The 11,770-nt window shown below is 44.5% G+C and overlaps 1 protein-coding gene across 1 annotated transcript in view; it reads left to right on the forward strand.

Moving 5' to 3' along the window:
- Positions 1–11,770, forward strand: part of LOC124553951 (L-galactose dehydrogenase-like) — a 94,332-nt gene that overhangs the window by 48,662 nt on the left and 33,900 nt on the right. Inside the window, exon 4 of the mRNA XM_047127966.1 lies at positions 6,745–6,906. Coding sequence (XP_046983922.1) covers positions 6,745–6,906 — 162 coding nt within the window. The remainder of the gene's footprint in view (positions 1–6,744; positions 6,907–11,770) is intronic.

Genomic DNA, 11,770 nt, shown 5'->3' on the forward strand with positions numbered 1-11,770 from the left:
TGCTATAGACGAATGTTGGAAATTAGGTGGACTGATAAGGTAAAGGAATGAGGAGGTTCTACGCAGAATCGGAGAGGAAAGGAATATGTGGAAAACACTGATAAGGAGAAGGGACAGGATGATAGGACATCTGCTAAGACATGAGGGAATGACTTCCATGGTACTAGAGGGAGCTGTAGAGGGCAAAAACTGTAGAGGGAGACAGAGATTGGAATACTTCAAGCAGGTAATTGAGGACGTAGGTTGCAAGTGCTACTCTGAGATCAAGAGGTTAGCACAGGAGAGGAATTCGTGGCGGGCCGCATCAAACCAGTCAGTAGACTGATGACCAAAAAAAAAGTCTTTTCCTGTTCCACTCGCAAATGATGCGGGGAACAGACGCCTGTCCTTAAGCCTCTGTCTTTTTTGTTTTTTTGAGGTCATCAGTCTTCTGACTGGCTTGATCTGGCCCACCACGACTTCCTCTCCTCTGCCAACCTCTTCATCTCAGAGTAGCACCGGCAACCTTGGTTCTCAATTATTTGCTGGATGTATCCCAATCTCTATCTTCCTGTACATACCAACTGAAATCGGGGCTCACCTGACGAGGCTACCATTCTCCTGTAATCTAGGGTGCAACGCTGTGGTCACGAGCCCAGGAGAGGTACAGAGGGTGATGTCGCCTGCTGCCACAGCAAAATTCCGCCGCTCTCTGCTAACGGCTACGTTCGTTGTTCGCCTCACATACATTTCTGCTGTTATTTCATGCTGTGTTGCTTGTCTGCTAGTACTGACAACTCTACGTAAACGCCATTACTCTCAGTCGTTAAGTGAAGACCGTTAGTCTCTCCGTTGTCTGTGGTGAGAGGTAATATGTCAAGTCACACAACTGCACTACTGGCCATTAAAACAGGTACACCACCAAGATGACGTGCTACAGACGCGAAATTTAACCGAAGAAGATCCTGTGATATGCAACTGATTAGCTTTTCTGAGCATTCACACAAGATTGGTGCCGGTGGCGACACCTACAACGAGCTGAAATGAGGAAAGTTTCCAGCTGATTTCTCTAACACAAACAGCAGTTGACCGGCGTTGCCTGGTGAAACGTTGTTGTGATGCCTCGTGTAAGGAGGAGAAATGCGTACCATCACGTTCCCGACCTTGATAAAGGTCGGATTGTAGCCTATCGCGATTACTGTTTATCGTATCGCGACATTGCTGCTCGCGTTGGTCGAGATCCAATGACTGTTAGCAAAATATGGAATCGGTGGGTTCAGGAGGGTAATATGGAACACTGTGCTGGATACCAAAGGCCTCGTATCAGTAGCAGTCTAGATGACAGGCATCTTACCGCATGGCTGTAACGGATCGTGCAGCCACGTCTCGATCCCTGAGTCAACAGAGGGAGACGTTGGCAAGACAACAATCATCTGCACGAACAGTTCGACGACGTTTGCAACAGCACGGACTATCAGGTCGGAGACCGTGGCTGCGGTTACCCTAGACGCTGCATCACTGACAGGAGCGTCTGCGATGGTGTACTCGACGACGAACCTGGGTGCACGAATGGCAAAACGTCATTTTTTTCGGATGAATCCAGGTTCTGTTTACAGCATCACGATGGTTGCATCCGTGTTTGGTGACATCACGGTGAACGCACATTGGAAACGTGTATTTGTCATCGCCATACTGGCGTATCAGCTGGCGTGATGGTATGGGGTGCCATTCGTTACACGTCTCGGTCACCCCTTGTTCACATTGACGGCACTTTGAACAGTGGACGTTACATTTAAGATGTGTTGCTACCCGTGGCTCTACCCTTCATTCGATTCCTGCCAAACACTACATTTCAGCAGGACAATGCACGACCGCATGTTGCAGGTCCTATACGGGCCTTTCTGGATACAGAAAATGTTCGACTGCTGCCCTGGCCAGCAGATTTTCCAGATCTCTCACCAATTGAAAACGTCTGGTCGATGGTGGCCGAGCAACTGGCTCGTCACAATACGCCAGTCACTACTCTTGATGATATGTGGTATCGTGTTGAAGCTGCGTGGGCAGCTGTACCTGTACACGCCACCCGAGCTCTGCTTGACTCAATGCTCAGGCGTATCAAAGCCGTTATTACAGCCAGAGGAGGTTGTTGTGGGTACTGATTGCGTGAAAATGTAACCACATGTCAGTTTTAGTATAATAAATTTGTCCAATAAATACCCGTTTATCATCTGCATTTCTTCTCGGTGTAGCAGTTTTAATGGCCAGTAGTGTACGTACTATCACCATCTGTCCTTGATCAGCAGTTAATTATGTTTATCCCGGCCCATGATATTCGTTTGCTTCTTACTGTCATGTCCATGCTAGTACTTTAGTAAAGAGCAATAAAACACGAAAGAGTAAACTCTTTTCTTATTCTTCGGTGTATGTGGCTGGACATCTCTATTGTTTCCAGTCTACTTAATAACATCGTAAATAACAATAAGTGCAGCGATTGCCGCATCGTGGTACGCCGTCACAACGCTATTGGAGCAACGTCGGCTTCACGCTTGCATCTCGGGATGTGCAGCAGCGCCGTGTTTCGTTTATTTCAAGCGTCAGCTTCGCTTTTCAATTTCCAGAAATGTAATTATTGTATGCGATGGAACGAATGTCATTATTTTTGTGATATTTCATGTTATTGATGGCACGACAAATAATACAGGTACCCCTTTTCAGAAGAAAACACAAGTTTGTGTTGAAAATAATATTTGCTTGCGTTTTAGAGTATCATATAGTATTTACTTCCATGAATCCCTGCCTTACATTCACACCTGTGGAAGTGTTTGTCTGTATCTATAGTTGTTCCAGATGTATTTGCGCCGAAATGTTTAAGTGGGTCACCGTGTATACCGCGAGAAGAGTTTCACAGAGCACTAAAGGACCTAACTCCAAACAAGACCCATGGAGCACTACTGATATCCATGGGGGAGGCAGCCTTGACAAAACTATTGCAGCTAGTGTTCAAGACGTATGAGACAGGCACAATACCTTCAGACGTCACGAAGAATATAATAACTCCAGTTACAAACTAAGCAGGTGCTCGCAGGAGTGAATATTACCGTGCTATCTGTTTAATAACTAATGCTTGCAAAATAAGAGGATGAGTCAAATGAAAACCTTATATTTGTAATAACAAATCGAAATTTCGCTCTGTTGTGCTGTGAGTTGGTAAGCGTGCTACAAGCAGCATGCAGAACGGCCTGCAGGTGGCAGCATAGTGCACATGCACACATACCGTCGCAGTATCAGTATAAAGATGGCCGCCCCACTTGCGACTTGCACCAGGGAAGAACAGCGTTCTGTTATTCGGTTTTAGTGAAGGTGTGAAACCTATTGAAATTCATCGACGAATGAAGGTTCAGTACGGTGATGCATGTTTGTCACAGCAGCAAGTCTACGAATGGAGTAGGAAGTTCGCAAATGGTGTGACTTCAGTGGAAGATGCTCCTCGTCCAGGTCAGGCACAACGAGTTGTGACTCCACAGAACATTGCAGCAGTTGAAGCCGTAGTGAAGGAACACCGTCGAGTGACACTGAATGACATTGCAGCATGTTTACAGATCAGTCATGGGTCGGCACACTACATTCTCCATGATGTGCTCCAGTTTCGCAAAGTGTCTGCAAGATGGGTGCCACGGCAGATGACGCCTGAAATGAGAGAACGACGTGTTGATGCTCGTGAAGAACTTCTTCGGCGCTTTGAAAGAGAAGGTGAGGGCTTCCTTCCAAGAATTGTTACTGGGGACGAAACCTGGCTTCACTTCCACCAACCGGAAACGAAGAGAGCAAGCAAGGAATGGCGCCATTCTTCATCATCAAAACCAAAGATGTTTCGAACAGAACCATCAGCAGGGAAAGTTATGCTGACACTCTTTTGAGACGAAAAAGGCGTCATTTTGGATCATTACGTGCCTAGAGGGACCACTGTCACCAGTGCATCATACACAGATCTCCTAAAAAATCGTCTGCGGCCTGCAATCAAATCAAAGCGACGTGGATTGCTGTCAGCAGGTGTCCTTTTGCAAGATGACAATGCGAGGCCCCACACTGCCCGTGCAACAGTTGCAACAATCACAGACCTGCATTTTGAGTGTCTTCCTCATCCACCATACTCACCAGACCTTGCTCCAAGTGATTTCCGTATGTCTGGACCACTCAAAAACGCAATGGGAGGAAAGAAGTTCCGCTCTGATGAAGAGGTACGCCACGCGGTGCATGAGTGGTTGCGCGGACTACCAAAAGAACTTTTTTCTAAAGGAATTTATGCACTTCGTAAGCGCTGGAGGACTTGAATTGAGCGTGGGGGAGATTATGTTGAAAAGTGATACAGCTTTGTATCACTTCTGCACGATAAATAATATTTAAAAAATATTTAAGTTTTTCATTTGACTCACCCTCGTACTAACACCGATTTTTGCAGAAGAATGGAAAAAGTCGTAGAAGTCGATCTCAGGGAAGATCAGTTTAGATTCTGGGAAAATGTGTAGGAACACCTGAGGCCGTACTGACGCTACAACTTAAATCAGAAACTAGGTTAAGGAAAGCGAAACCTGCACCTACAGATATTGTAGATTTGGAGAAATTTTGGCAATGTTGACTGAAAAGTCTGGAATTCTGAAGACAGCAGGAGCAAAATACATCGAGAGGAAGATTTTGTGCGATTGTGCAGGATCCAGACTACAGTTATAAGAGTCAAGGACAATGAAAAGGGAGCAGTGGTTGGGAAGGGAGTGAGGCAGGGTTGAACGCTATCCCTCATGTTATTCAATCTGTATCTTGAGCAAGCAGTAGAGGGAACAAAAGAAATATTTGGTGAAGGAATTAGAGTTCAGGGAGAAAGTTTGCCAGTGCCGTTAAAATTCCGTCAGAGTCTGCAAAGAACTTGAAAAACAGTTTTGAATGGACTAGGTAGTGTCTTGAAAAGAGAAAACGAGATGAATATCGACAAACGTAAAACGAGGGTAATGGAAAGTAGTCAGCCGATACTGAGGGAAATAGACTAGGAAATGATACATTAAAAGTGGTATATTAGTTCTGCTCCCTGGGCAGTAAAGTAACTGATGGTGGACGAAGTAGGAAGGATGTAAAATATAGACTGACAACAGCAATAAAAGCGTTTCCGAAGAAGACAAATTTGTTAACATGGAATATGAATTTAAGCGTTATGATGTCCTTTCTGAACATGTTCCTCTGTAGCGTAGCCTAGAATGGAAGAGATACATGAACAATAAAGGTTTACACAAGAAGGGAGTAGAAGCTTTTGGATGTGGTGCTACAGAAGAATGCTGAAGATGAGATAGGTAGATAGAGTAACTAATGAGGAGGCACTGTACAAAATTGAGGGAAAGGAAATTTGTAGCATAATTTGACTAAAACAATGGATCAATCGATAGGACACATTCTTAGATGTCAAGGGATTATAAATTTATAGTAGTCTTGGAGGGAAGTGTGGGAAATAAAAGTTGTAGAGGGGTACCAAGAGATAAATACCGTAAGCAGATTCAAAAGGATGATTTTGCAGTAGTTATTTAGAGATGAAGGCACTTGCACAAGATAAAGTAGCGCGTAGAGCAGCAGCAAAGCAATCTTCGGACTGAAAACCAAAACAACAACAACAAATTTCTCTTATCGCGAAACGTTTGTTTTTTGGTATTGCCAATCTGCCCTCTTTACTTCGCCTATCGTGAACTATTCTGCTCCCCAAAAAGCGAAATACGTCTACTTGTTTTAGTGACTCATTTTCTAATGTAGCGCTCTCAGCATCACTTTATTTTACTTTACTCCATTATCTTTATTTTTATTTTGTTGATGTTCATCTTGTAACCCCTTTTCACACACGAATCATTCCGACTAACTCCCCTTCCAAATCATTTACTGTCTTTTTCAGAACTTAAATGTCGTCGGTAACCTCAAGGCTTTTTTCTTCCCTCTGAATTTTTAATTCCTTCTCCAAATTTTCCTTTGGGCTCCTTCACAGCCTGCTCAACATACAGACTAAATAACACCAGGGATAGGCAACAATCTTGTCTCGCTACCTTCTTAACTACTATTCCCCTAACATGTGCTTTTACACCTATAACTGCCATTGATTATTGTAGAAGTTGTAGACAATCTTTCGTTTATATCTCTTACCTTCAGAATCTCGAACACTGTGCTCATCTTAAATTTTTAAAAACGTTCTCTAAGTGTACAAATTTTATAAAGATAGGTTTGCCTTTTTTTTAACCCATCTTCTAAGATGAGCCGTAGGGTCAGTACTGCGTTGCATGTTCCTACATTTCTCTGTAACCCAAACCAATCATCCCTGAGGTCAATTTCTGCATTTTACCTGTGAATTATTCGTATCAGTAGTTTGCAGAAGTAAGTTTCCAAACTGATGGCTCAGTAATATATACACCTATCAGAAGGTGCCTGCTTTGGTTTCTTAAATTCATGTTTAAGTCGGAAGGTATTTTTCTTGTCTGATATGTTTTGCATTCAGACATAGATATAGATGCCGTTACATGTATATAAATGTAGATGTAAATGTAAACAGAGATGTAGATGTTGGTAAAGGGCTAGGTGCAGATGTAGATGTGGATGTAGACACAGATATGGGTATAGATATAGATCCAGAAGCCTCATGTTATGCCACTAAGTTTTGCATCATTTCCATGTGGTACATTCCATGTGGTATGTTTTTGTATCCTTCGTTGCTGACTCCCTGACTGAGTGGTGCCTTTTCAGGCCCTGAAGGAAGTCCCCCGCCAGGCATACTACATAGGGACCAAGGTGGGCCGCTACGAGCTGGATCCTCGCCATATGTTCGACTTTTCAGCGAGTAAGACCCGGCAGAGCATCGAGAAGAGCCTCAAGCTGTTGCAGCTGGACTATGTCGACATTTTGCAGGTGAGCGACCTTTCTGTACAATTCATACATGTTATCAGATGAATGGATGGATGAATAGATAGGGTGGGTGGACGGGCAGGGGATGGGTTGGTAGATGGATCTATGTATGCATGGGATGGATGGATGGACTGATCGATGGATGGACCAGTGTGTGGTTGGGTGGGTATGTGGATTAGTGGATATTTTTGGAAATTTGTGGTAAGTTCCCATGGGACCAAACTGCTGAGCTCATCAGTCCCTAGGCTTGCACACTACTTAATCTAACTTAAACTAACTTACACTAAGGACAACACACACACCCATGCCTGAGGGAGGATTCGAACGACCGACATGGGGATCCACGCGAACTGTGGCAAGGCGCCTCAGACAGTGAGGCTACCCCATACTGCGATTGGTGGGTGTATGGATGCATATATGGGTAGTGGATGGATGGATGGATGTGTGAATTGGTGGATAGGTGGGATGTATGGCCAGATGGCTGGGTGCATGATATCTGTCTCATTTACGCCCTTACTGTTCTTCCATCAAACGAGTAGCATTGAATATGAAATGACTACTTGTTCAAACAACTTATGGGAATGTGGCCTGGAAGCGGTTACCAAGGCAGCCGATATTCCGACAGGTGAAAAGCCACTCATTTTCAAGGAAGAAAAAGCGAGAGAGAGAGAGAGACGTGCAAAGCAATTTAAAAACTTAATGGGAGGGCCAACAGCCAGGAAACAAGAGACCACACACGGAGAAAATACACACAATAACATGACCAAAGACAGCCAATGGCAACCGTTATAGATAGTAAAACATCAACAGGGCAGTAAATAGCAGTAACCTGATCCTCTTTTGTCTGACCAGGTATAGAGCAAGATTCCACACAGAATTAATTAAAAAGAAAAAAGAAAACCTCTGTCTCCATTTATAAAGTCATTGGGTAATTTAATCTCAACTAAGTCCTTTATCACATTATACCAATAAATGAAAGGCCACCCTAGTTGCTGATATGAACTTTGTTAATTCCAAGACCTGTTTTGGCATGTTAAGATACAGGAAATGAAAAAAAAACGAAGCTTGCATATGTACAGTATAAATACAGCGAGAATATATAACTTAGATTGAGATACTGAGAAGCAACGCCCAATGACAAAAAAATGTAAGAAAGTTGGGTAGACTTAAAAAGTTAGGTGTCATTGATAATGAAAGAAAAATGGGTGCATCATGATCATAAAAACTGTGGACAGTAGAGAGAAATGAGTCTGATAACCCATATGGGTACGTCATTCCCCACTCCTTCGTCTCAGTGTCAGAGTCCACCAGTCAGAGTGGCTGCCGAGTGGTGGCGGGCCAGTCTCTCAGCAACCTCTGGGTGAGCAATCCGGCGTATTGGCCGGGGCAACCGTCGAACGCTCACTGTGTTTTAATCTACCGCGAAGTTTCATACCAGCGCACACTCCGCTGCAGAGAGAAAACTTCATTCTGGAAACATCCCCCAGGCTGTGGCTAAGCCACGTCTCCGCAATAGCCTTTCTTCCAGGAGCGCTATTTCTGCAAGATTCGCAAAGAGCTTCTGTGAAGTTTGGAACGTAGGAGACGAGATACTGACAGCACTGAAGCTGTGAGGACGGGTCGTGAGTCGTCCTTGGATAGGTAAGTTGGTAGAGCACTTGGCCGCGAAAGGCAAAGATCCTGAGATCGATTCTCTTTCTGGCACACAGTTTTAGTCTGCCAGGAAGCTTCATGTCAGTGCACACTCCGCTGCAGAGTGAAAATCGCATTATGGCCATCAAAAATGTTACAAATTGGCCAAAAACAATCTCAACAGGTCAGTATGTGCTTGAAGATGTTTCTCCTTTTTAGATGAGACATAACAGTATCTTCTCGCAAACAAACAAAGATTTACCAATGAGAAATCCCGTTGTTAATCTGTCGTTATATACAAAACTAGTGACCCACCATGGCTTCATATGGGGAGAGCTATAGTAACTATCTACAACTAGATAACTTGTCTGTGGTAGCGGTGATGTATTCAGCTACAAATAAAATTCAGAGAACGTTGTTGTGTAACTGAATATCTTCACTTTAACATAAGTAAGCACTACATGGCACGAACATTCTCAGAAGGCAAAAATGTTCTCTGTTCAATGTTTAATCGGTGTTTTGCGTGATATCTCATGCCTCTGTTGGTATCTGAAACCTACTGCACCACCCGTTCTGGCTGACTGCAGTGGCAGTCTGGTGCGCGCTACTACACTTTCTATGTAAACTTTCCCCACATTTCCCTTCGCACCACGTAAACATTAGCTCTACACTACGCAATTTGTTCTTGTCAGTTTAATATCCAATACGTCCCGAATCCAAGGTCATTTAGGAAGTTGGCGGTAGCGCGCACCAGCCTTGCTACAGAGGTAGCTCGCGCCGGTTTGGTGCTACTGTCAGGCAGCCATACACCTATCACCACTAGATGGCAACGGTGTCATTTTCATGGCAGCTGGGTACTTGAATGGACCATACTGCAGCCAGCACGAAATGTTTATAAATCATACACACAAACCTTCCTCATGAATCAGTCTGTTTGGTAGAGAAAACCACATCAAAAACCCTACAGCAGTTCCTGAGATTAACTTTGTATGTACAGCCAGAAACTAAGGTGTCAAACTTTAATTTATACACTATGTGATCAAAATCATCCAGAAACCCCCGGATACATACGTTTTTCATATTAGGTGCATTGTGCTGCCACCTACTGCCAGGTACTCCATATCAGCGACCTCAGTCGTCATTAGACATCGTGAGAGAGTAGAATAGGGCGCTCCACAGAACACACGGACATCAAATGTGGTCAGGTGATTGAGTGTCACTTGTGTCATACGTCTGTACGCGAGATTTCCACACCCCTAAACATCCCTAGGTCCACTGTTTCCTATGTGATGGTGTAGTGGAAACGTGAAGGAACACCTACAGCACAAAAGCGTACAGACCGACCTCGTCTGTTGACTGGCAGGAACTGCCGACAGATGAAGAGGGTCGTAATGTGTAATAGGCAGACATCTATCCAGACCATCACACAGGAATTCCAAACTGCATCAGGATCCACTGCAAGTACTATGACGGTTAGGCGTGAGGTGAGAAAACCTGAATTTCATGGTCGAGCAGCTGCTCACAAGCCACATATCACACCTGTAAATGTCAAATGTCAAACGACGCCTCGCTTGGAGTAAAGAGCGTAAACACTAGACGATTGAACAGTGGAAAAATGTTGTGTGGAGTGACGTTTCAGGGTACACAATGTGGCGATCCGATGGCAGGGTGTGGGTATGACGAATGCCCGGTGAACGTCATCTGCCATCGTGGGTACTGTTAACAGTAAAAGTCGAAGGCAGTGGTGTTATGGTGTGGTCGTGTTTTTCATGGAGGAGGCTGGCACCCCTTGTTGTTTTGCGTGGCACTATCACAGCACAGGCCTACACTGATGTTTTAAGCACCTTCTTGCTTTCCACCGTTGAAGGGCAATTCGTGGATGGCGATTGTATCTTTCTATACAATCTAGCACCCGTCCATAATGCACAGCCTGTGGCGGTGTGGTTACACTACAATATCCCTGTGATGGGCTGGCCTGAACAGAGTCCTGACTGATTCGTATAGAACACCTTTGGGATGTTTTGGAACGCCGACTTCTTTCCAGGCCTCATTGGCCGACATTGATACGTTTTTTCAGTGCAGCACTCCGTCAAGAATGGGCTGCCATTCCCCAAGAAACCTTCGAGTACCTGATTGAACGTATGCCTGCGAGAGTGGAAGCTGTCATCGTGCCTTTGGGTGGGCAAATACCATACTTAATTCCAGTATTACCGATGGAAGGTGCCACAAACTTGTATGTCATTTTCAGCTACATAGTGTATGTGCATATAGTCAGAAGACGATATAAACAACCTTAATTCTGTGTTATACAGTTGTACTGAAATGCTAATCATTCATATACCTGAAAATACACACCGTCCAGTCACATCAATGTGACCGCTTGTCCAAAACTTGAATAACCACCCTCTGCAGTGCGAGATTAGCAGGAAGCGAGTCTGCGTGGTTCTGGAAGGTACCAACAAGCATGTGGATCCATGCCAATTTAAACTCATCCTGGTGCTCTTCAGACCTGCAGATACACTGTGAGCTGTGTGACACAACGCATGGTCTGGTTGGTAGGTGGTGTTGAGGAAAAACAAACTGCGTACATGTGCTCTAACAATAGATATATGCTTGTCTTGATCGATTGTGACTTCCAGAATAACACGACCGTCCAGGGAATTACATAGAAACATCCCCCTGCCTGTGGCGGAATGTTTGCTTTCATATGTCTCATGCATTATATACCAACAGCTATCCATCCAATGGAACCTAAAACTTGATTCATCTGAAAAGTCCACCTGTCGTCATTCAGTGGACGTCCAGTTGAGGTATTCGTGAGCAAATTTCAGCTTTCATCGCCAGTGTATTGCAGTCAGCGTGGGTGCATGGACTAGGCACCTGCTGCATAGGTCTTTACGCAGCAACATATGCCGAATGGTTGTTGAGGAGGGGACACTTTTGTTTGCGTCTTGGTTCATCTGGCTTGTCAGTTGCTTAACAGCTGCACACCCATTCACCTGAACACATCTCCACATTGGTCCATGTGCATCTCGTGGTCAGGTGGCTAGCGTTGCTGCCTCTGGATCACAGGGTCCCGGGTTCGATTCCTGGCTGGGTTGGGGATTATCTCTGCCCGGGGACTTGTGTTTGTGTTGACCTCATCATTTTATCATCATTGTCATCATTTGTGACAGTGGCAAAATTGGACTGTGTAGAAACTGGAACATTGTATGGGCACTGATGACCACACAGT

The sequence above is a fragment of the Schistocerca americana genome, chromosome 11 (assembly GCF_021461395.2).
Source record: "Schistocerca americana isolate TAMUIC-IGC-003095 chromosome 11, iqSchAmer2.1, whole genome shotgun sequence".
Taxonomy (NCBI): Eukaryota; Metazoa; Arthropoda; class Insecta; order Orthoptera; family Acrididae; genus Schistocerca; species Schistocerca americana.